The 25,707-nt window shown below is 50.8% G+C and overlaps 1 protein-coding gene across 1 annotated transcript in view; it reads left to right on the top strand.

Annotated features, from left to right (window-relative positions):
* The window catches only part of PTPRF (protein tyrosine phosphatase receptor type F), a gene marked incomplete at both ends in the record, with an annotated part of 250,710 nt that overhangs the window by 171,255 nt on the left and 53,748 nt on the right, over positions 1–25,707 (top strand). The window contains 6 exons of the mRNA XM_084266106.1: positions 5,733–6,002; positions 8,774–9,355; positions 9,907–10,040; positions 11,072–11,216; positions 16,276–16,581; positions 19,428–19,621. Coding sequence (XP_084122232.1) covers positions 5,733–6,002; positions 8,774–9,355; positions 9,907–10,040; positions 11,072–11,216; positions 16,276–16,581; positions 19,428–19,621 — 1,631 coding nt within the window. The remainder of the gene's footprint in view (positions 1–5,732; positions 6,003–8,773; positions 9,356–9,906; positions 10,041–11,071; positions 11,217–16,275; positions 16,582–19,427; positions 19,622–25,707) is intronic.

The raw sequence follows: 25,707 nt of genomic DNA, 5'->3' as shown, positions 1-25,707 counted from the left end.
GCCTCTGGAGAATAAACCTTTGACAGGGCACTTAAACGTTTTAGCCGCATGGTTTAGCTGAGGGGAGGCAGCTGAGAATGGATATAAGCCAGCAGGAGTGATAATTTCTTATTCTTTGTGTCGACCCCTCCTTCCTACCCCACCAAAAATACCCACGTACACAAATATTTAATGTGAAGCCAGAAATTAGTTTCTAAATATTCCATTGGGATTTGCCGTGCTTATAATTTGTTTGGCACTGATAATTACATCTTACATTTTTCCAGCTTTACTTAAAACTGTGTACTGCTCACCCATGCATTTAATTATTGCTCTGTGACTGCTACAAGGTTATTTATTAACGAGTTATTTTATCTTGATACAGTGGATCTTTTCGCTTATTCCCCTCCTTAATGTTGTGTTATTTTCATCAGAGAAATTTCAGAGAGTGAATGCAAATTGCATAGCTCCACAATCTTGCTCTCCCTTACTTTGCTATTAGTATGTCAGTATGCTGAATGCTGATGTGTCTCCAGTGCTGCACCACTGTAATGATATATCCTCTTTTATATGTGGTTGTCAGCGCAAATAATTAGACCTAAAAGTTATAGCTGAAATATAATCCAAAAATGGCAAGGCCCTGTTTTGGAAATTGTCTATAAAATGTCAGCACTCAAGGATGCATTGGGAGCATAAATAGTACAGCATTGTTTGAGCACAAGATTAGACTGTAAATGCATTTTTTCTGGTTCCAATTTTTCCTCTCCTGCTGTTGATTCTGTCAATAGATTGTGAGACTACAGCAAGTGCCTTTCCATTTGAAGTCCTGCCTTAAAATGATAGCGCTAGGGAGAGATGAAAGGTGTCTACAGATGAGTAAACCATGCAGACCGATGATCATGTTCGAGGATATCTCCTAAATTCACTCTTTCCCGACTCTGAGGAGGTGGTTCCTGAAGAAAGCGGGAGTTTTGGTCAGGGTAGCAGTGTGGCACGGGCACTAGAGCACACCATGTGCACCACAGATCCTCCAGCTTTTCCTGGCTGAAGTAATGAAATCGAGCAGTCTCACCTTCTCAAAGATCTACCCTCTCTCTACTGCTACTCTCTACTACTTACTCTCTACTACTCTGCTCATCCCGGGAGGTTAGAGCACAATACAGACAGTGCTGGTCCACCTTCAGAGCGCACAGTACTTCAGGCTGGTGCTCCTTTGTGCAGAGGAAGAGCAAAGGGGAGAGGTTACCGGGACAGTGGTGCAGGACCCGAGCAACTGGGGTTGCCACAGAGGAGCAGAGAAGTGTGCAGCACACGATACAGCTCTCCATTGCCGTGGGGCAGCACCCAGCCAGCCTGCAATGGTGGTATCGGGACAGGGAGGATGGAGCCCAGAGTTAGGCATGGTGGGAAGGAAACCCGGAAGCAAGAGCAGGCAGGTAGAGGTTCCTGCATCTCTGGAAACGGGAAGGAGGGGTGTTAACTGCTCAGCTGTACTGTGGCTGAGACAGCCAGCAGGGAAAAGCAATTTGGTTTCCCCTTCCCTAGCAGCACCGCACGGTTTGGAAGTCTGGGCAGTCCTCCTGACCCTGCTGTTTCCAGCAGAGCCGTGCTGTTTGCCAGCAGTGTCTCAGCACACAAGAGAGGGGCTGACGGCACCGGCCTGTGAGCCCCGAGCACTCCTGCCCTTGCTCAGAGCATGCAACACTTGCAGACAGCAGCAGGGAGGGTGGGGGGGCTCCCTGGTTCTCCAAGGGGGGTAACGTCACCCTCAGAGGGAACCTGAGACGTTGGGAAGCAGCCACTCCCCTGGTGAAAGGAGCCGGGCAATCGATTCATGCTCTTTGCTCTCAAGGCAAGGAACGTGCATGTTAATGCATGATGAATTATTAACATCTCTCAATCTTAACCTTTGTGGCTGTTGTGTTGCCTGCTCCCCTCTTCCCTCCCTCCCCACGGTGCCCCCAGTGAGTGGGGAACCAGTCTCCACACTGTCCTTTCTCCCTGTCCTGTGGGATCCAGGGCACGGGCTCAGGTTGCGCCACACTGCTCACTGCTCCGGGGTTTCACTTCACTTCCCAGGGAATGCTCTCTACGGGGAGGCGTGCTGAATAGTGGAGCAGCACAGAGCCCTTACGATGCCTGTTCTTGGGATGAATGACAATGAATCTGATTTTTGACAGTCCGCTGGTTTAACTAAACCTCTGAATTATGCTATTGTCCATTGAAATCATTTTAATATTCACAGCAATTTTCCCCTGTGCTGTTCTTGCAAAACCTCCAAACCACCTTCTCTAATATTTATCCAAAAGGATGATTAAAAAAAAAAAAAATACTGCAAATTCTTGTCAAGAAAATTGTAATAAAAAGGGAAATTTCATTGCTGCAATAAATGAAGAACAACAACATTTTCTGGAGCACTTAAGGTAGCATCATGGGCTGTGCTAGCCCATGTGATTTGACTTGTAAATTGGACAGAAATTCTAAGAATGCTGCTTTTTGAGGAGTTGTACTGATTTAAATTATTACCAGACTCTTATGCTAGAGAAGCAAGCGACTTAAATCGCTGGCTTGAGCCTGAGGAATGTGTCGATGGTGCTCTGCAAGCTGCTGTGAGAGCTCTGCCAGCTCTCACTAATGCTAACTGACAGCATCTCCCCTTCTCCCTCCGAACTGACTGTGACGAGAAGCTGCCAATTATCCCCCGAGAGGATGGGAGGCTGATAGAGCCTGTCCCTTCCTTTGCACGTGCTCCTGCCAGAGTATCGCCTGGGCCGGATCTCTCACCAAAGGCGCTGCCCTGACCCCCTCCTGCCTCCCGTGTTGAGAGCTGACCCTTCCACGTGGCATCCATTTTTAGCAGCTGTGGTGCCTTGGGCACCGCCGCTCTCCGGTGCGGAGCGGCAAGCCCATCTTAGCAGCTCTGCCGGTGTGCTAACGAGGGTAGGCCGGCTCAGCCACTCTGGGTCGCAAGAATACACTGCAGAGGCCTGCTTAGCCTCTCATCTGTTGCCAGGCTTGAGAGTTGAGACCCTGCGCAGGCCCCTGGCATGCCGCAGGCCGCGGTGCACAGGAGGCACAGCCCGTGTTGAGGTTGGCAGCGCTGCAGTCTGCCCACCCTCTTGTACAGTTTGATCTCCAGGAGAGTTTTCCTTGCCACTCATCCCTTCTCTAGGCACACGGACGCACCAGCCACCTTTGCTGCTTCCCTGTGGGTAGCACGCGGGAGAGCCATTTCCGCAGGGCTCAGCCCTTCCCTTCATCCTGCGAAATGCTGCTGAGAGTCCCCAGCCCCTTTGAAGCGCATCTCCCCTGTGCTGTCCACAGGGGACAGTCAGTATCCGACTTTGAAAAGATGGCTGCAGCACCCACAGACACTGCCTCTGGAGGATGCACAGTGGGGGACAGAGCAGTGATGGGGCTCGGCATGGCCCCAGGAGCACCCTGAAAGCAGAGCTTGACACAGGGACACAGGGCGCGGTGCAGGGGAGTCTGCAGTGGGCTGTGCTGCCTCTGGTCTCAAAGGCCTGGGAGTCAAATCTGTTTGTGCATGCTGGACTCTAACCTCCCTGCATGGCCTGCTGTCCTCCCTCTTCCCAAGTCCCTGTAGGTGAGTTCCTGTGCGACTTCCCTCTCCCTGTCCTGCCCTCACGCCGCTTTCTCTGACTCTGTAGTGACCTCCGGTGCCTGCCAGCCTGTTTGCCTGGTGCATGTGTGTGGGTGCTCTGTGCACACGTATGGCTTTATCCTCCAAGTTTGCTCTTTTTTTGTTTTAATACAGTGTGGGTGGGTGGGTTTGGGCCTTGGATGGGGACAGAATTTGAACAGCTCCTACCTGAAACAATTCGACGCCGTGTTCATTGGAAAATGAAACCTGACTCTTAACAAACGGTGCTGGGATGCTTTGGTTGGAAGTACACGCCATCATGTTAAACCATTGCCATGTCCATCAGGTTAACTCCGTATTCTCATGACTGCGTAGCGCTTGAGTACACTTTCAGTTCTGTCTCATTTGGGGAGCGCTGCCCCATCAGTCAGGTAACGCCTCACTGGTGATCGCTCATGTAGCTATTGATTGGAGATTTAATAATTGATTAAAAGAAACAACTAGCAAGACTTTGGATTTAGACATTCAAAACAAACCAAAAAAAAAAAAAAAGAAAAGCAAGTTATCCTTCCACCGGCTGGTAAGGAGCTAATTAGCCCTGTTTTGTCACCGAGACGATGTGTAGTACACACACAATGTTGACAGTATTGTCTAATTTATCACGAAGTCTCAGCTCTGTTGTACATGCTAGCGTGGGGGCTTCCGTGTTCAGTCTATTTCTGCAAGCCTCTTGGTTTGGGGATGAATCATCAAAGGGAACACTAGTGAAATTTCATTTGGGGAGAGTCAGCTTGGCAAGCAGAGCTGACACCTCTGCGGCTCGCTGGGCTGTCAGCAGCCTTACTGTCTGCGGAGATGCCATGGTGGCAGGAGCCGGGCCAGCAGAGCCGTGTCCCCCCCGGATCCCCAAGACCCATGGGGCTGGGGCCGTGCCTGCGGCGTGTTGTGAGCTGGCACCGCTCAGGCTCCTGCCCGATTTCCACCTTCCCCCAGCGCTGCGGCTGTTTGCTGCTCTGCCAGCCCCTTGCACTGATGGAGGAGCATGATCGGCAGGGAGAGGCTCCTCGGGAGCCGGTCAGTCGCGAACCCAGACGATGCTCTGGGGCTGCCTTTCTACTGGAGGAGGCCAGAGGAGAGGAGGACTGCTGGGCAAGACACGTTCAAGCAGTTTCCCTTTTTAACTACAGACTAAAATGAGCTTGCCCAGAGGAGACAAAGATTTACCGAGCACAGTTGTTTCTCTACCCTTGCTTAAATAGGCCCATAACACTAACCCTGAAGAAGGGGCCTCGTTTCTCAGTGTCATTTTCCTGACGGGAATGCATATGGCAGGCAGCTTTAGAGCTTTATTGTAGCTGAGAGTTGCTTACAAATAAGTCTTGAATGAAATACCCAGCAAGGGATTGATATGAAGAGAAGCCGTGCAATGAAATAAGGTGGAATACATCTCCCGAAGTGCTGCCACAAAGGTGGGAAGGGTTCTGCCAGCCCAGCTCTCTTCTGTCAAAATGGATATGATCTCACATCTGTCAGGATTAGTTCTCCTGCCCAGCAAGGTGATCTGTTCAGGCCCTGACAATGTCATGCAGCTCTGGTGACTATTTTTTCTGAGCCAAGGTAGAACCTGAGTTACATTTTGAAAGGAATTATATTTTATTTAGCAGCACATGTGTGCTAATTCAGAAAGAAACCCTTCTGCTGCTCCTGCCCAAGCCCTGTGAGGTTTAAGGGACGAGTTCCTTTACTCTAGAGCTAATAAATTGAGCAGGTAATTCCATTTTGCAGAGCTTCAGTGGGCCCTGCACAGAGCGAGCGTGTGACTGGCATTTGTGCATACTCTCTAATTAAAGGGATGTAATTTAAATGGAGGAATGTTTCATGTTAGTAATATGATTTCAAAAGGCTATGTTTGGAGGGAAGGGATTGAGCCATCCCTTAATGAGTTCTTCTAATAAGATGCCAGTGGCTAAGGAAGGAGAGCAAAGTGTGCGCAATTTGGCAAAGCAGCGAACAGCTTTTGCACTTCATTTTATCTGTCCCGAGGGATAGACAGGCAGAAACGTTGAATCCCCCTCACATACCCCTGCAGTGCAACTGAGGGTTCTCTGCTGGTTCTGTGACCCTACTAGCTGTCTCCTCCTTGTTGCAGTGCGGCGTGTTGCTCCTCGATTCTCTATCCCTCCGAGCAACCATGAGGTGATGCCTGGGGGGAGCGTGAACCTCACGTGCGTGGCAGTAGGTGCTCCGATGCCCTATGTGAAGTGGATGGCTGGTGTGGAGGAACTGACCAAAGAGGATGAGATGCCTGTCGGTAGGAACGTCCTGGAGCTGAATAACATCCTGCAGTCTGCCAACTACACCTGCGTGGCCATCTCCTCCCTCGGCATGATTGAAGCCACAGCCCAGATCACTGTCAAAGGTAAGGAATTGTTCCTTGTGGTGTTCCTACTTGGGTTGCAACGGTGTAGTATGTACCCTTGCCAGAGTGTTTTTGGGTGCAGCCAACTGACTGCAGTCTCTTGTGGCTTTTACACCTTGCAGGGAGGTTCTCAAACACACAACTTCGTTTTTTCCAGCTCATCATATGATATTTGCTTTGGAGGTCATCATGTGGCACGATGGCAGGCAGGTTTGTGTCAGGCTGGCTCCCTGCTGTGCCACGAGGGAACCTCACTTAGTCAGTCCTCAACCCAGCAATTCCTGGCTTGTTCTGTGCATCAGCAGGATCAGCTCAGCACAGCGACACAGGGCCTGGGGCAGGGACCTCTGGGTATCTGAAGTCAGAGAGCTGCTTGCACAAAGATGTCCTCTTGCAGTAAGGGCAGAAGAAGGTTAATCCCAGCAATGTGTAGTGCCTATGGTCCTCACCAGAATGAGCATCCTCCCCTCTCACCCCCGCAGGGAGGAGCTGTACATGTTCATGTTAAAATTGTTGTGTATTCTCCTGTCAACTTTCTCTTTTACCCTTCCTGCTCTGCCTCTTAGCCTTTCTCTTTCTTTTGTTGCTGTCCTTAGGGCATGCTTCCTGCTGCCATTTCACAGTTAGCTTTGCCCCAGAGAGGACATTATTGCTGATTGCTGACCACTGGGTATGGGGCAGCCCACTCAGGCATCTGCCAAACTGGCTGAAGTACATGTCCTGCCCCTCCCATCTGGGGCTAAGCAGGTCCACACTATCCCTTTCCTCCTCTCCTTGCAGTTGATCTGCAGCTCAGACTCACACAGATCTGTCATCTTTTGTCTCTGTCTGTTCATGCAGGCCCCCTCCTGCACCGTGGCCACCTTTAGCACCGAGTCGCTGCTTGAACAAATCACAGAATTGAGTGTTAGTCCTCTCTGACCTGGAGATTAACAGCAAATTCTCTTTTCCCTGGTGCTACTCAGAGGATACTTTTAACCTTAGCTGCACATCACTCCCTTCAGCCATAGTGCCTGCTAGGCAGTGCCTTTTCCAGCTGTTCTTGAGAAGCACAGTGGTTGCCTTGGTTATATATTATGTACCCAAGAGCGTATGGAAAAGGGGCATGCTAGGGAGGTGGTTTGGGCCTGGAGGCAGGAGGTGGGACCTGCACTGATGGTTCCCAGTATGTTCCTCTTTGAATGTGGGACAACTCTGCCTTGCTCCACTCCCACTTTAGCTGACGTGATGCCCACTGCTGTCCCAGGACCACAGAGGCCCCCAGGACCGGGAGCAGTGTGCTCAGCTCCTTTAGCCCTTTGCCTTCCTCCTTGTTTCTCATCTGTCTTTTCTGCACCTTCTCTCTGGATATCTTACTGCCTCTGTCCCTTCACCCAGTGTGGCTTCTCCTGTGCTTGCTGGAAAGCAGCTCGTTTGCAGGGCCCACAGGCAAAGCCAGGTAGCACAGAGCTGATCACAGTAAGTGCAGTAAAGGTACCAGACTTGCCCTGTGCTCACATAGAGGCACACTCAAGGACTGGCAAGAGTCAAACTTGCAGCTCTCCAAAGGAAAGGGTGGATGAGAGCATCTTCTGTTCTTGAAGGCTCAGGGAGACCACCGATTGCTTGGATGCTCTAAGAACTGAGTTGCCTCAGGCCATAATATTAGGTGAGATGAGTTGCCCTCCAAGTCCTCAATGGGTAGTGGTGTCTGGCTGTGGGCTGCATGCCCTCTCTCCCATGCCAGTTCAGCTCTCACTGATTTTCTCAGTATTTCTGTTGCAGTAGGACTGGACAGGGCATCCTGCCTGGCATTCAGAGTAGGCATGCTCCTGTTTTAAAGAGCCTGCCCTCCTCAGCTGAACGATGTGGAAACTGGAAACCTGATGGCTTTACCAAAGACTGGAGTGCTTGAGGATCTCAATTTGGGCTGAGTGTTTTTCCTAGTTCCTCATCAAGCACAGCTGCATACAAGTCACTAGTGATTTTAACTAGAGTGGTTCGTAGGAGGCTTAAACTTACTGTAGACTTTAATTCAATCATTGTCTCAAAGTGTTTGTGTACGCTGCAGATCTCTCTCTCACACGTTCATTCTCTTTGTTCTTTTGGTAAAATGGCAAATCTGGAAATGTTTGCTTGCAGTAGTTGCGTTCTCATTAACACTTCAGAGATGTCAGTGTCACAGAGTTCTTGTGTAACAGTTTATTGTCTGGTTGCAGTTTGACACACCACCCAGTGAAATAGTGGATGTGAAAGTTGGTAATTTCTCTGGCTGTATCCCTCCTGCATGCACCGTAACACTTACAAGGCATTCCCCCATCAACCCATCTAACAGCACTGTCCATGAACTCCCTGTGGCCATGAACTCCCTGGTCTCTCTGGAAGCAGGAGCATAGCTCCTGATAACCCGTGGTGCTGATTGCTTTACTGTACCCCTTTGTAAATCAGCTTCTGGGGCCAGCCCAGCCTAGCAAGCACCTTCCCACTGCCAGCTGAACCCCCATGACAGAAACATTCCTGCATCCCTGTTGAATTACCTTTATTTAGCCTGCTGCTGGTAAGTGCGTCAAGCACGTCTAATAACATGATTGCTCTGTTTATCCTTCCATTAAGAACCACTTCAAGCAATATATGGTAATATAAAAATGCATGTTCTAGAGTATGAAATGATTTCTGCCTTTTAAAGAAGAATGTTAATGGGAGGTGGCAGCTCCATTTTTATCCCTGTGCACATGGCAGGGTTTGAGCTGACTGAATTATTTAAATCACACCTCTCTGCCTTCCAATTGCAGCACTGCCAAAACCTCCAACAGAGCCATTAGTGACTGAAACGACAGCTACCAGCGTGACCCTCACCTGGGACTCGGGCAACTCCGACCCCATCTCGTATTACGTCATCCAGTACAAGCCCAAATCCTTGGAGGGTCAGTTCCAGGAGGTGGATGGTGTGGCAACGACCCGCTATAGCATAGGTGGGCTCAGCCCCTTCTCGGAGTATGAGTTCCGGGTCATCGCAGTCAATAACATTGGCAGAGGACCCCCCAGCGAGCTGGTGGAGGCCCGGACGGGAGAACAGGCTCCTTCAAGTCCACCACTCAAAGTCCAGGCGCGGATGCTGAGTGCCAGCACCATGCTGGTCCAGTGGGAGCAGCCAGAAGAGCCGAATGGACAGATCAGAGGGTACCGCGTTTACTACACCACCGACCCGCATCTGCCTTTGAGCATGTGGCAGAAGCACAACACCGACGACAGCCACCTGACCACCGTGGGGAGCCTCATCACGGGGACCACGTACAGCATCCGTGTCCTGGCCTTTACTTCAGTGGGCGATGGGCCCCCATCTGACATCATCCAGGTCAAGACACAGCAAGGGGGTACGTATGGAGTGAGGTGCCACAGCTCTGCGTCCACCCTGGGGGTGTGGTGTGCATCTCAGCTGTGTGTCTGACCTGCACCAGGTATCACAACTGCACCTGGTGCTCAAATGGTTGCGTGTCAAGAGTGGCATTCCCCCCACACCCCACAGACATCAGGTTTAAGCTGTCAGCTTGTCCTGGGGAGTTGGTATCAACCTCTGTACAACTAACACATCCCACAGTTTTTTCTGGGATATGGTGACTAAAAATGTAACACAAGGCCCTGGGCATGAACCTGTGCAGTTGTGCCGGGGCGTGCTGTGGGGGTGAGAACGTGTGTAAGGAAGGAGCTGGAGGTGAGTGTAATTCCCAGTAACCCACCTTGGTCCCAAAGCTGCTTACCTGTTGCCTGTGTTGTTCTAAGAGCACAGTACAGGAGAGAGGGGAGAAGGGTGGGACCCGGAAGGAACGAAAGAGGATCCTCGCAAGGTGAAACAGAGATTCTCAAAGCCATGTGGCTCCTTTTCCTTCACCTGTCTGCTGTCACTAACAGTGTGTTTGGTCCCCAGTTCCTGCCCAGCCAGCCGACTTCCAGGCAGAAGCGGAGTCTGATACCCGCATCCTGCTGACGTGGCTGCCGGCCTCTCAGGAACGCATTACCAAGTACGAGCTGCTGTACTGGGAAGGGGAGGATGGCACTCAGGTGAGGATGCTGCCTGTGTGTCAGCAGCACTTGGGGCCAGGCATAACAGTGCGGCGGCTTGGGAAGGGTGTCTACTTCAGCTGGGGTGGCAACGTGGCTGTGTCATCTCTGTATTTCTTCTGTCTCATGGGTGTGTGATAGGAGTATGGCAATCTCTGTCTAGCTTCTCTGTAAGTAGTGAGCTCAGCAGTGCTTGTTGATGCCTGGTAAAGTAGCTAGTGGTTGGTTTGGGACTGGAAAGGCTTCAGAATACCATGACACCATCTCTGAGGCATCTTTAACCTGCTGATGCCTTTAAACAGTTGTGCAGGCCAGTAGGGCCTCCAGGTGGGTCTGAAATGGCCTCCAAAATGTGTCTGCAGCTCCAGGACTGGTTACACTTAAGGAGGATATTGAAGGTCCCCTAGAGAAAGCCCTTCCACATTTACTGTCAGGTGTCCCTAAAAGATGTCCATCTCTAAATGTGTCAAATGTAGAGCTGGCTGCAGGGCAGCTCAGCGAGGGCTCTGCCATGGCAGCAGCATGGTGTCCCCTGATCCCCTCTGCCTCCTGTGTCTATAGTGACATGAGAGCTGCCAGAAATAAGTGCCCTCCATGTGAAGTGGCAGCAAAACAAGTCCTTTACCAGCACTGTTTAGGTGCTTTAGAAATGACAACTAATCTGTTTCACAGGCATACACTCTCTTGGGGAGGAAACAAACTCATGTGTCCCGTGTCCCTGGTCTGACCTGCACAGCTAGACCCAGGATTCCCACAAAGCTGTCAGACAGTGAGTGCAGGCTGGACACGGGGCAGTGAAGCCTGGCTTTCGGAGGGGTCTGCTTCCAAGCAGAGTCCTTGTATTTTACCTGGGAAGCTCCATGCCTTGGGAGCCCTGCAGGGCTGCAGCCCTTTTGGCAACATGATTGCAACTTTCTTGGGGGCCAGAATGGCTGATGGGGCAGCCTGGTCCCTTGGGACTGGAAGCTGAGCAGGGGCTTTTCTGTACTCTCCAACTACACCAAATAATTGTGTTTCCTTTTATTTGCCAGCAAAAAGTGGAATTTGACCCAACCTCCTCGTATGCTGTGGAAGGTCTCAAACCAGATACGCTGTACAAGTTCCGTCTGGGTGCCCGCTCAGAGCTGGGGGTAGGAGTCTACACCCCCACAATCGAAGCCAGAACTGCCCAATCCAGTAAGTGTCTGACACTCCACACTACTGAAGACAAAGCAAAACCAGTCCAGTTTCCATCACCTGGGCACGGAGTAGCTCGGTGCCTCTGCCCTTGTGGTTCTGCAGGGATGCTGGCATGCAGTTTGCTAGAGGTTGTAATGGGGAAAGCCAGCTGGGGTTTTGGATCAGGGCTCTTTGGCACAGGGGGTGCACCTGAGTGGTAAGTTCTTTCTTCATGTCCCTTGGAGCATGCTGTCTTTCCCTAAGGGGAGATTCATGAAAAACTGATGGAGGAGTGAAACAAGCTGGGAAATAGCTTTGGAGAGATTGATTTGAGTAGGTTTCTGCATCTTTCAGAATTCACTCCCATGCAGACAAGCTGTCTGGATGGGCAGATATGGGGCTTTGACTTTAAATGTGACTGTCTCCAAACCATTGGATTTTCAGCCTTTTGCTCCCTGTTCCAGCTGCCTTGCCTCCACAGGTATCCATCCCTGGTCCATACACTTGATAGCAAGGTGAGGCCTCCTTTGAGAGCAGATGTGGCTGTCAGGCAGCTGGAGGAGTCGGTTTGGGAAGGGACTGTTTGCCTGGGTTGCGTGAGCAAGTGAGGCTGCTGCTTCTGGGACTGAAGCGCTAGGGGAAACCAGAACAAGCTGCAGCCGAGTTAATAGAGAGGCTAGATAATGAGGTGACCCAGGCAATATCACTTTCATCCTCGCTCTGCCCCGTGTGATCACAGAGCAGGAGTTCGCATTGCTCTGATTGGCAGCTCAAAGTGCTGCGCATAAGCAGATTAGAGCTATCAAAGGGCCCTGCGATAAGCTCGTTTTCACTAACGATTTTTGGGCTTGCCATTATGCAAAGAGCATTAAAAGGGGGGAAAAAAGACATTTCCGTTAGCACCGTCTGTCTGGGATTTACTAGCTATGTGGGGTGAGCAGTTGGCAAAGGCAGCCAGCCTTCCCTGCAGGGAGGGCGCCAGCAAGCACAGCAGCCAGTGCCTGAGATGGCCATTAGTGAGGGAGCTCAGGCAGGGGAGAGCAGCTCTGCTTACTGTTGGAACGACCTTCTCTTTGAGGAAAACTCAGCTTCATTAGCATATCAGTCGCAGGGATTCCTCCACCTCGTTAAGTGAGCTAATGGTGTCTTAGTGCTGCACGAGAGACAGGTATGGAAATGGAGAGAGGTTCAGATCATGCAGTTATAAATATTTGAACATTGAGAGCAAATTCCGAGTGTGGGGATTTGTATACCGATTTCAGATAGTTTTCGCCTTGGTAGGCAAAGCTTGAAGCAACTCTCCTGCAACTTAAATTAATTCCATCAGTGGACGCTCTTATCCTTGAACACATTTAAGCAGAGACAGCCCCGTGCATAAATGAGTCCTTCAGAGTCTCACAGCAGTCCAAGTAAGAGAAACCTGTCATGGACTCTTCAAGGCAGACACCTTCCCATGACCTACTCCACATGCTGTCTGCTCACAGGGCATCTCACACCGATCTATTTTGAAGGTTGTCTCTTCACTGGCCAGTGGAGCAGTAGCTGACTGGTTCTGGCATCTGTTTAGTAAGAGAGATGTGTACAGGTTGGAAGAGACTTGGCCAGAAGCCCCAGGAATACCTTGGTTTAACCAGTGAAACCCTTCTTACACCAAGGCACCTAGGAGTTCTTCGATTTACCCAAGAATTGACTTGGTCTTTGTTTACAGGCCCCTTCCTGAGAGTATTTCTGATGGCACTCTAGTCTATGAGAGGTCTTTTGCAGTTAGTACTGGGCTGTTCAGGAAGTTGACAAACCACTGGCTGAACAGTCCCAGGGCAGAGTGGATTCTTGGGTACTGGGGGTCTCAAAGTGAACTTGGTCTTTGAGAAGGCTCTGCTTTAGCTTGGCAAAGGTAGCACGCACAATGCATAACCTCCAGACCATTCTTGGGCCTGCACATAGCAACACCTGACTTCCGATGCTTGGATCAGTCCCCTGTGACCTCAGAACTTTATAATCTAGGAGGATTGTTGCTCCCAGCTTCAAATTGGTCTCCTTCCTGCTTATCTGGTTTCCTTGAGAAAGGCTGTAGGGCCTTGGAGGTTGACATGTTCAGGTGGGACACAAACTGCAGAAGCAGTCTGTCTTCAATCTCTATTCCTGGCCCTGACAAAACAGTCAAGGGCAAGGTAGGAGGCACATCATCACTAATGAGTCACTAATGGCCTGGAGAAGGACATCTGTATTGCTGCTGCTGAGTTTTTCTTGTGGCATCCGTGCTCTGAAGTGGTAGGGATGCTTATCCAGGAAGGCCAGAGGGATGCAGTGCCCTTTTGCACCCTTTCAGCAGCACAGCTCAAACCCCATCTCCTGAGAAGACAGCTGCCTTTCTTTCGAAGCTGCTTGCTTAGTTGCTGAGCACCCTGGGAAGAATACAAGCAATGCTGGTTTGAGGGGCTGAGGAGCACGGGGGAGTTTTCCAGGAGTTTGCAGTGCCTCAGGCAAGCAGTATGATGCAGGAGAGACGCGTCAGCTCTGTGCCCATCAGGCCTCAGCATTAACATGAGGTTCTCAGTCGAAACACGAAGGTGGGCCTTTACCTTAGCTTGAGGAGTGAGTGCGCTGGGCTGCTGTGGGCTGGTGGGGGAGGCCAGTGTGAGTAGCCTGGAGGCAGCAAAGGTTTGCACAGCGTTCATGTGGGTACATCTGCATGTGTAGGTGCATGCTGGCCACCCAGTCTGCTCTTTGCTGGCCCCAGGAGGGACACTTCCACTCCTTGTGCATTTTAAGTTGATCCTGCTCATGTTACCAATTTTTATTTTGCTTTCTTTAAGTGTTATTCTGAGTTTTTGCCTTGCACATCATGTATATGACTCTTACCCAGTCAACAGCCAATGTTTGACCTGCCCATGCTGCCAGCCAAACCTGCCTTTCTAGGAGGAGCTCACTGCTGCATCCCAAGGGATGCTGTGGAAGCCAAAAGCCAGAGCAGGTCACTTCTGCAAAGGGCCTCTCTGCAGAAAGGGCAAAGGAAAGGCTCGCCAGGCTCCTTAGGGTCTAGCCTGTGCCCTCCCTGAACTCACTTTCAGTGTTGCTTTGGTGCTGTATCTTCCTACTCTCTTCCCTGCCACTTCTCTGCTGATGAACCACAAGACTGTGAGGATTCATTTTCTGCCCCTGCTTCCTTCCGGTACACCAGATGGCAGGGCTGATCCCGCTCTGCCTCCCTCTCGTAGGCGGCTGTTTGCTTCCACGCATTGCTTCAAGAGACTTCTCTTTCCCCCAGTGTAGCTCCCATCACAGCAGCCTGACTCCACTCAGGCATCACGTCTTCCAGCCCTGTCACTGCCCACTCTCCCTCCATCTTTCCTCTCTCCAGGCACCCCAGCACAGGTCCCAGGGATGGGTCCTGCTCCCTGAGCCCAGAAGTGGGCACTAAGAGCCCCATGCAGCCTGCGACTGCCTCTGCAAGCAGGTGGGCCTGATCCCTGCAAGCAGAGGTCACCAGTGGCATTAGGCAGTCCCACTGTCCCCATTTTTTTCAGATCTTCTCCCACTGCCAGCCAGTGCCCAGCAAAGCCAAAGCACAGTTGTTGGGTGCTTTAATTACCTGAGGTTCCTGCCACCATGTGAAGTAATGTAGGTTGTGTCTGCCTTTGCACAGGCAGCAAGCAGGCAGGTTTGTCCTCGTGCCCTGGGACAACCAGCTCTGGTGCACTGATGGCTTCAAGGACTGCAGGGAGAGGAGGGGGTCACCTGCCTTTTTTCAGGTGTTTCTGGGTGCAGTGAAGAATGGAAGCAACCTTCCACCCCTGTGGCAAAGCAAGATACCTTGAACCTTTTTTTTTGGTGATGGTACCCTGCCCTCTCTGCTTAGGGCTCTTGCCTTCTGTGCAAGCACCCAGGGATGCACCCACCTGCCATGTGCCTTCCCTGACCAGGTGGGCTCCCTTCTTTCTCCAGCCTTCCACCCTTGCCTTCTGTGCATCTGTGCTTCTGCAGCATCCCTGGGCAGGGAGGCCAAATCAGAGGGAGCTGCTGCTGCTGTGAGAGGGCTTCATGCTGCCAGGGCCCTGGTGCAACAGGACAGCAGTTCTGCAAGGCTGGAGAAGGGAATGAACCAGGCCTGCAGATGCTCCTGGAGATGCTCTGCTTTGTCCAGGTCATCTCTCCTTTCCTGGCCTCTTTTCCCCCCTCCCCAGCTTTGTTTCACTGCTCTTCCCCAGCAGTGCTGTGTGGAGGGGACCACTCCTCATGCCAAAGAGCAGCATCCACCACCCAGATCCTACTGCTCCCCCTTTGACCCATTAGCATTGCTGGGGCTTAGAAGCTAACCTAAACTGCAGGTGTTTTTTTGTGTGGGAGGGGATGAGACCTGCCTGGCTTCCCCTGTGCCGCTCCTCCACAGGGCAGAAGAAGCGACCACGGCAGGTAGCCGGTTTGGCAGGCATGAAGCAGTCAGCTCTGGATACAAGGCACACCACAAAGTCATCTCCTGTTTCCACATGGTGCCTGGCTCCCACCTGGGTCAGGGTGCTGCTCATGGCCGATGGTCATGACTTGAAACCCCTCCTGGACACACTCCAGCCAACCTCAGCCACCTGCTTCCCCCATCCTCTTTTGTTTCCTCCACTTGTCTAGGAGCGGGTTTTTGCAAGCCTTCATACAGTCTGGTGTGTGAGCTTCCCCTTCTGCCAGTCCTGCCTTCTGCAGCTTCCTACCTCTTCTGGTTTCCATCTGCTTCAGATCTTCACTCAAAGCATCTTTCTTCTCCCTACCAGTCTCTCTCTCTCACACACCCCTCCCCTCACTGCCATTTGTTGTCTTTGGTGAAGTGAGCGACCAGAACTGCTTTGGGAAGAGGTGTTCTCTGATGCAGAACAGCACTTCTGTCTCCATGCTGTTTATCAGGCTTTCAAATACAAATTGCCCCTAGTGCCATCTCTGATAATCTGCAAGGAAGGCAGGCTGCTGGCTGAATTTCCATGTGGGTGTTCGGTGCTCAGTTGGCTGGGTAAAAGTTCCCTGTGCATTTTTGTTTGGTTTTTTTCCACTCATTTCCCTTCATCTCCCCACTTCATTTATTTATCCCCAGCCCCCTCCGCCCCACCCCAAGAAGTCGAGTGTGTAAGCACCAGCTCCACTACCATCCGGGTAAGTTGGGTGCCACCGCCTGCCCAGAGCCGCAATGGGGTCATCACCCAGTACTCCATTGCGTACCAGGCAGTGGAAGGAGATGACAACACCAAGCATGTGGTGGATGGCATTGGACGGGAGCACTCCAGCTGGGAGATCAAGGACCTGGAGAAATGGACCGAGTACAAGGTGTGGGTAAGGGCTCACACTGATGTGGGTCCAGGACCGGAGAGCATCCCCGTGCACGTGCGCACTGATGAGGATGGTAGGTGTTACAGAACAGCTCCTTCAGCTGCCACCTTGGGGTAGGAGTCTCCTAGCTGAGTTACTGAGAAAGTGGGGGAAAAGGAGTGGGGATATTGGCCTGGGAGTGCTTGCAGGCAGGATCAGAGGCTGTCAGGAGCAGTGCTGTGGTCAGCTGTCCCAGGGAGTGGGTTTCCACGGTCACCCTGGAGTGGTGATGGGGAATTGCTCTGCCCTTACCCTGATGCCATGTTTGCCTCCAGACTGTGGGTCAGATGTCCCAGTATGGTCCCACAAGGGTCCTCTGTGTGTTGGCAGTGCGTCACACTGCTTTGCCATTTTAGCTTTGTAGTATTTGGTGGCAGTGGGGTCCATTTTACTGAAGGTTACGTGAGTTCCCCCAGCCTAAGGCTTCCCTCTCACTGTGACATCAGGACTTAAAGTTTACTTGTTGACCTGAAATCCAGCAAACTAACGAGGGGAAAAGAAATGCATTCGAAACTTGTAGATACCACGGGAAAGCTGCTTCCTGCCCCAGCTTCCAGGCAAGTCGCAGCTTATATAAATCTGCTCTTCCACTCAAGAGTCAGAATATGGCATGTACAGAACACTTTACTGGATACGACAGCTTTAAAGAGAAATTGCTTTGTATTAGCAGGGCTGTCAGTTATGTCATCATGACTTAAGCCATTTCCTTTGAAAGTGCCGGAGCTCAGGGTGACAGTAGGAGCTTCCATGGCTGCATGCTGACCCCAGAAGCTGCAGATTTAATGGGAGAAGAAAGAGATGCAGTGCCCAGGCAAAGAAAGGATGATCTTTGCATTGCCCAGTCAGCGTAGCAAATTGAAACCAGACATGTTACAGTTTCCCTAAATGGGCTGCCACTGTCCCCCACATCTCTGTGGCTCTGGAAGTGGCGTCTGGGAACACTGGCTGACTGCATTCCAGGGCTGGCAAACACATCTGTGTGTCTCCTGCTGCCTGTATTGTTTGCTTCAGTTCTCATTCAACAGAGTTGTAGCCCAGGGGAAGCTGCTACCCCAGAAATGTCGCAACAAGCTCACTCAGTTAGTTTTCAGGCACCGTGGTTGGACATTCCAGCTTAGCTGTCAGGAGTGATTTCATATTCCTGTGACGTGCCGATGCTCAGTAGATACCCATGATGAAGGAACAAGAAATGCTCAAGTGTGATCTGAAAGCAAGCTGAACTTTTGCTGTTTGGGTTTCAGACGCAGCACGTACTTCCCGCAGTGGGGTAGGATAGCGTTCCTCGAAACACTGTCATCTGCTCACGTTCACATCTTCTTCGTGTCCCCGCAACATCCCCCTATCATGTCCTGCCCAGGCCTCCAGAGCTTGACACACGGCTTCTGTCTGGTTCTCAGGGAGGATCTTGTTTTTCGCTTGGACTCCCAACTGTGTGTGTGGGCAGGTGTCTTGCTAGGGCAGGAGAGCCCCGTGGCTTGCGCAAGGTCACTGCACTAAGTGCGTTGTGGATTACAGCGTAGGCTGCTCCAGACCCGAGGTGGTAACTGTTCAAGCACAGCCCCCTCCGTTCCCATACCTTGCATTGGCCTCATGGTGCTAACATGCTCCATTCCTCCTTCCTCTATTTTATTTAATTATCTACAATTAAGAAGGACATCTGGGGAAAATAATGAACTGCCCTACGGCTTAAAAACTGTGCTTACCTGCTGGGTAGCTGTTTCTTCCCATCTAGTTGGTTAGAATATCAGTAGTCATTCTGTCTGCTTGACAGCTATCCCTCCCTAATTATCTAATACCGATTATGTCTTGATGTGTTGAGGATTGGGGTATAGGGGGTTCTAAACCCCTGGACAGACTGTTCCCAGACAGTGGAAGGGGTAGTAGAGGTGCTAGGGTGGAGCTCAGGTCCTTCACTTGGGTCCCATGCACTCGTGCAGCAGTAGCAATGCTCTGCAGGGAGCACACACCTCTGCTCCCAGCTGCTCCAGCCGGAAGGAGCTTTCCGGGAGCAACCGAGAGGCTAATTTTTTAGCATTGACATTTTTGTCACAGTCAATGCAGGAGCAAAAAGTAATAAGGAGGTAATTTTTCCAAATGGTAAATAGGGTATAAATACATTTTTAAACGGGCCTCACCTTGCAAGAAAATTGATATTTTCTGGGCAGTGTAATTTTTCATTTTATTATCAAAAAGCATTCAGCTAGCCGTGCATGAAATACAGTCCCCAGAGCTGTCACAATCCCCACAGGTCCCTTTATCTGGCTGAGTTCAGTGACTGCTGTCTATGAGCTCTGGGTTATTGTTTTAGGACAGTGCTTTTCCCCCTCATTAACCTCTTGCTGTCACAGGGGGAGAGCGCGTGTGCGTGCTGGCTGATGGCAGGTACCGGGGCTCCCTGCAAGGCCAGCTCGGTGCCTGTTCATGCTACCTGGGGCTGTTGGACTGCATTTAGCTGTGCGAGGGATCTGAGAGGAGGAGGTGTGACAGGCAGGATGCAAAGAAGGCATCAAAACCCCTGCGTCTGTCACAGGGCCCCCTGAGTTACAGGTGGTTACTATTGTCTTTGTACTCTGCTGTGTTCTTGTGTTCATCCTTGCTCCCCTACTGCTGGAGACAAGAGAGGGGTGGATGGACCTTGGGTTGGATCCAGCACAGTGGCTTTTGTTAGGGGTGTTCCTGCGAAACACAGCCATGCAAAAGTGCTCGGGTTCTGGAAAAGGGTCGGGGACGTAGTCATGCTGGGAAGCTGCAGTATGGCATCCAGGGCAGGTACAGGGAACTGGTGCCAGCAGGGCCAGGAGGGACAGTAGCAAAGGAGTGAAAAGTAGCTGTCAGCAGTTGTGTGGTACCTGCTAACTGTCCGTCCTGTGTGTGTTACAGTGCCCAGTGCCCCACCACGAAAGGTGGAGGTAGAGTCTGTGAACTCGACTGCCATCCGGGTGAGCTGGAAGCTGCCCATCTCCAACAAGCAGCACGGGCAGATCCGTGGGTACCAGGTGACCTATGTGAAGCTGGAAAACAACGAGCCCCGAGGGCAGCCAGTGATCAAAGACGTCATGCTGTCAGAAGCACAGGTACAGTGTGGGCACCGTGGGCTGGTGGGCACAGCACCTTCCCTGTCAGCAGAGGGCTAGGCTGGCTGGATCCAAGTATATCTTGGCCTCCTCTTGTGACTCCAGAGTGTGGGACTCAGCCCTGCCTGACCGAGGCAAAGAGTTTATCCCTAAAGTGTGGTTATCAAATGGGGGAAAAGTTTAATTAGGGAAGGATTGCTGTAGGAAAGATGATGCCCCATCTCTGATGCATACCTCTCTCTGCCTGCCACATCCCATACACACTCCAGCTGGAGCAAATTCTGTTTTGCCAGTTAGGTTATAAACTGTTGGAGAGTTTTAAATAAGTCTTGAGTCTGCTTCTTTCATCCTGCTGTCTGCGTTCAGGGCAAAACTTCTGTCTTGGCAGAGTCTACCAGCTGCTGCCTCCTTGTGGGACACGGGGGTGGCTCTGCACCATTGGGTGGGCACAGCACACCAGCCCTCCCCTGGCTCAGCAAAGCCTCCCTTTCCTCCTGCTTTTGCAAGGCAAGAACTTGACCTCACATTGCCTCTTGAAGTCAAACTGCAGGTGAAGCCAACTGAGCCTGGGAAAGGCTGGGAGGGAGCATGAGATGCAGGCCTGTATTGGTTGTAAATGACTTTGCCCTCTGATATCCCCATGCAGCAATCTGCTCGTATTTATGTGATCTCCTGGCTGCCTCAGCAGCTGTGAGCTGAGGCCCCGTTCCCACACAGAGCTCCAGGCATAGCTGTGCACTCTGCTTGGCCCAGCAGTGTGGAGTTGCGTCTTTCCCAGGGTCCAGGGAAGTTTTTGGGGCCCTATCTGTGATGAAATACAACTGTTCTCTGGAGCAAGGGTCCTTCATCCTAGATGACCCGTGCTGTTCTCAACAAAAGATAATCGTATAAATGAAGTACAGGATCTGCTGCTGTTGGAAGCAAGGAGGAATCGATTCCGAGCTGGCTTGCTTGAATGATGCCCAATATAAATACTGGAGAGCTGCAACGATTAATTGATCTGTCTCCTGAACGCAGCTGTGAATCATTTATACGTTTGTCAGTGGGGAGCGAGCGCACAGAGGCGGCTTTGCTCCCCATTCATATTCTGAAGGATAAAACTCAGTAATAACGTGGAAGGGGAAAACTTTAAAGAGAGAAAATGCTTTGAGGGTCCTTGCAGTGTTGTCTGGGGCACGTCTCTGTTTACGTTTCAGATGTTGCTTGATTTTAATCGTTAGAAAAGCTGCTTAGTGCCCTTTACTTATTCCAGGAGGATATAATCTTCTGTGTTGTTTGAACAATTGATGTTGTGTTGTTCAGCTGGAGTTGGGAGTTAATGGGTTGGTCCCAAGCGTAGGTGGGCGAAGTTGGCAATGTTGTTCCTGGTGGTGTTTTCAAATATTTCATGCTTGCCCAGCCAGTTCTGCTTTCCGTCCTTACTCATACATTTCAGAGAGAGAAACTCTGTGCTAATGTGCAGGGATGAGGATGCCAGAGCCAGAAACTTTCCAAGGAGTGCTGGATTTTGCATTACTTTGAATGTGTGCATCAAGGAGGCAAGTTGCTCAGAGTCTCCTGGCCTGTCAGATCACTTACCAGTCTTTTTGTATTTGGTGAATTTATGTGGGAAAGTTCTTGATTGCTGCAATTATTATTTTTTTTTTCTGGTATGTATGGTACAGAACTCATCCAGTGTCATTTTTGGACAGAAGTGCAGGCCAAAAGATCATTGCAGAGAAGTGACTGCTCTGAAGGAGTCATGTCACTCTTGGGATAAACTAATGATGACCCTGCAGGGAAGAGGTTTCACTGACTTGGCAGAAGAAATCCTTATTTCCCAAAAGAGTGAGAAACCAGGCATGACCTGTGGTTATGATGAAATGCAGCTGCTCCAGAAGCTGAGGAACCCTGTAAGAGCTTCCATCTTTCAGTACAGCAGTGCGTGTCTTTGCAAACAGCCAGATCAAACATTAATGAGTAGTCTCGGAAGAGTAATTTTCTATAGAAAGAAAACAAAAAGATTCACCAGCACACCTGTCCCTGAAGGTTGCAGGGTGAGGATGGACAGAATACAGCCACAGTTCGTACTCACAAACAGTCATAAACGTTTATAGCCGTGCACAAAGAGAGAATTAAACTGATTGAAAATCTGGGGTCAGAGAAGAAATGCTTTGGACTTGTAGGCAGAGCCCTCCTGCCTAGCCAGGCTGTCTGCTGATTTTGAGTAGGTATGTACCACGTAATCTGCTGCCTGCAGATGGTATGAAGACACTGGTATTAAAGCTGACTCATGGTTTTTCCTGATTGAAGATGAAAAAGAGAGAGAGAGTAAACGAAGATGAAAGGGAAAGGGAAAGGGAATGGAGATGTTAGCTATGCAGATAATATAGATTCTGGGTTTTCAAAACCATTTGAGCGGAAAGAAGTAAAAGATCAGCGGAGAAGTGGGTGCCCTGGTTCTGGAGAGATCACATTTTATTTTACAGCCTCCTGCCTAGGGAGAGTAATCAGTCGTTAGGAAGGTCCTGCAGTGGAGTCAAGGCCTCTCCCCCCCTCTCTGTGGCTGTGCCTGTGACTGATTACCTCTGTCAGACTTCTCTGTGCCTTCCAGCCTGAGCTCTCACCTCCTACAGACAGACTGATGGACAAGCAAATGTGACCATACTCTGTGGAGGAGTGCACAGGGAGAGAGTGTGTGTTGCTGCAGAGCTGGGTGTGATACCCACACCACCTCCTGCACAGGCATTGCCTGTCACGGCCGAGCCAGGTCCCATGGTAGGAGATGCCAGAAGATGCATTTCTGTGTCCCGAGTCTGTGTGCACAATGCATCCAAGCACCAAGAGTCCCTTTGAAAGGAGCAGGGTCACCAGTGCAGGGTCTCAGCTGCACTCCACTGCTCTCCTACAAGCCCTTGCTGGCTTGAGGGAGTGCAAGGTATCAGGGCCATGGGACAGAAGCATTGAGGCTCCTCTGGGGAGGATGGGGGCCAGATGGTTTCCTTGGTCTCCAATGCCTGGCCAGGTGCAGTGTGTCAGGAGGAGCAGTGGGCTTGATCCCCTCCATCCCTTCCCTGGTCCCAGCAGTGCAACAGTGCTCAGACTGGAGCCCTGGGCACAAAGGAGGGACCCTCCCTTTGGATTCCCATGCAAATATGACTTGTTTTCTTCTCTTTCAAAGACAGGCAGCTAGACGTTGCGTGAATCTAGCTGTTGATCCGTTGTGTCCTGGTCCCAGTCTGCTTGTCCTCAGCCAGACAGGACTTTCTCCCCACACTGCAGTGCAGCGTCGACAGCTGCTCCAGCTCTTGACTGTGCAGGATACTTGCCAGGGAACCTTCTGCCTGCATCGCACTTGGGATCCAGCAGGCAGGTTAACCAGCTCCTTACAGCCCTCTGCAGACCCAGCCTGCCCAGAGAGCTTTGCCATGCTTCTGCTGCTGGGAGCTGGCTGTGTACAGCTGGGTACCAGATCAGGTTTTGTGCAGGAGAAACTCCCACCTCATAGCCAGGAAGAGATGTGCTCCTCATGAGAAGGGCTGCAGGCTCACAGGAAGATTGTGTGGTCTTCACAGACAGCACTTCTCCATCCACCATGCAGACTGAGCGTGCTCTGGAAGAGCAGGAAGAAGTAACAGGCAAGCACTTCGAGCTGTTGGATTGAGATCAAAGGAGAAAGGGGAGGAAGAGACTCCTGTTCTCCCTGGGCAGTGCCCACCCCAGGCATAACACAGAGGAATTTACAGCCTCCCCCTTCCACTGTGTGATAGGCAAGGATCTTTATCTGAACCTGCTTGGAACAGCTCCTCATGCGTCTGTACTCGTCTAGGTAAGAGTCTGGCGTGGAGGTGAGACGTACTCTGCTTCATAAGTGGAACAAAACATCCAAGAGGCATTTCAGTAAAGGACAGAGGTGAAGTTCTGGAGCCCTCAGACCCCTCCACATCCCACAGTCTGAGCACCCAGGTTTACATCAGGAGTTTCACTGTTGCACCACGGTCACAGAAGCAGAAAGGGGAGGGATCTGCAGGAAAACCACAGTATCCACTCTCCATAGCTGGGGCTGTTTAGGAGGGCTTGAGTCTGTGTTTTGCAAGAGCCATGGTCAGGGAAAACAGACGTTCCCTGGTGAGACATGACTACACTGTGCAGTGTTGAAGTGTAAAATGAAACGTTAAGGCATTGCAGCTGCCATAAATACACACTGTTAGCTTTAGCACTTCCCTGAGCCATCCTGCCTCATGCACACAGCACAGTCTGAGTTCTTTTTATGACAGCTCCTGGGCTTTTCAGATCAATCTGTCTTACTGACCAACCTTAAACAGCTTAGAAGCAATTGAGCTAGTTTAAGGAAGGAAGCGTTTTGATCTGTGGATGATCTTTTCATAATGAAACCGAATTTCTACCAGGGTATTTATGCAGACCTGGCTTTTCACTGTTAGTCCTCCAGCACAGATCTCAAGGCGTTTCTTTGCACTCTGATCTGATGCAAGATTAAAGTCCACTGAAACATTAAGAGCAAACAGGGTTTGAACATTAAACACTTGGTCTGAAATCCTAGTTGGTGATAACTCCCTGCTGTGGTGTGAGAGGCTGTGAGATGCAGTAGCCTCCTGAGCCCGGCTCTACTCTGCTGCTTGTCGCAGCGGGGTGTCACCTTCTGCTCCTGCAGCCTCACAGAGGTGGGTTGGGGTGTTACCATCCATGTGGACCCCACCATCAGAGACGTGGTGGTGTTGGAGCAGAAGTGTAGTCTGGGAGAAAGAGCCACCAGGCCTCCTATCCTTCCTCTAGCAAGACTTCTGCTAGGTTTTATATCAGCAGGGCAGAGTGTGTGGCTGCTGACCACGCTGCGCGCCGGCCAGTGCAGGTAGGGCATTAACAGCAGTAACTTGGCTTGAGCTAAGCTTGCAACATGGGAAATGCCACCAAGATGTGTGTGGAAGGAGGGCCTTTAGTGACCATAATCCTTAGCAAGGGCCTTGGATTTATAGGGAGTCTTAAGGGACAGCTTGACCTCTTCACTGAAATTAAATTTTAAGATGGTTTAGGGGTATAATTCTACTGCAGTCTCATGGCATCAAGTAAGTGAACTACAATAAAATCTTAGAGGAATGTTTCTCCAATAGTTGTTTCTTTCTGAATTTAGAGGATAAAATAACAAATATTTTGAAGGTCTGCCTTGTATTTTACTGCTGAGGAGAGTACTCAGCAGTACTGAGTGGCTGCAGCCTCTGAGAGCCGCCTCAAATAGCCTGAGCATGAAAGGCAACTTGTAGCTTTAATGCCATTTAGTACTTCTGCCACCCTTGCAGGTTCCCAAGCACTTCGGCAGCATTAGCTGAGCTCCCGGTGTCCTGAGGAAGTCAGTGTCTGAGCACCATTTCACAGCTGGCAGCACAGGCTCAGAAGCAAGGCTTGCCAAGGCTCACGCTGTGAGTCAGGGGCAATAATACCTATCTTCTACTTTCATCTCTGTGCTTGAACCCATCGACCGGTGCTTCCTCCAGGCAGCTTTAGTAACCTGAGATGTAATGTATCACCTTGGCTGAGAGAGCTCGCTGTGATCTCTGCGAACCTTCCTTTGGTGCATCAACCACAAAGAACAGTGCTACAGGCATGTGTGGCAGCAGCCAAGGTCTGCTAAGTCTCACCACCCCAATGCAGCTTTGATGCCTTAGAACCCCAAATCCAGCCAGAAACTTGTGTGTTCCCTCTTCAGAGCCCTGACTGAGCTGCCATGGCTGGGAATCCATGTGAGCTTTTGCTGGGAAATGGTTTGTGTAGAAGTCTTACCTGCAGGGCTGCTCTTGCCAAAAGAGTGTTTGCCATTTGGTGTTGTGTAATTAGGAGTGAGAAGCTGTTTCCTCAGTTCATGCACCAGCTTTGAGCCTTACTCCAAGCCACACAGCACCATTGGAGAGGAGCAGAGTAGTGTGGAGCTCTGGGTGACATCTCAGCCTCTCTGGCACCAGGCACAAGAGATGGCACTTCTAGGTTTTCTGAGATGCCGAGAGCATTTTATTCCAGATGATACAGGAAAGAGAAGCTCTGTGAATGTTGCATTAGTGCTTCCCTGCAGAGAGTACCCTCTGAGATTTGTGTAT

This window comes from Gallinula chloropus (assembly GCF_964237585.1).
Source record: "Gallinula chloropus genome assembly, chromosome: 6".
Classification (NCBI taxonomy): Eukaryota; Metazoa; Chordata; class Aves; order Gruiformes; family Rallidae; genus Gallinula; species Gallinula chloropus.
This window is presented reverse-complemented; position numbering and strand designations above follow the sequence as displayed.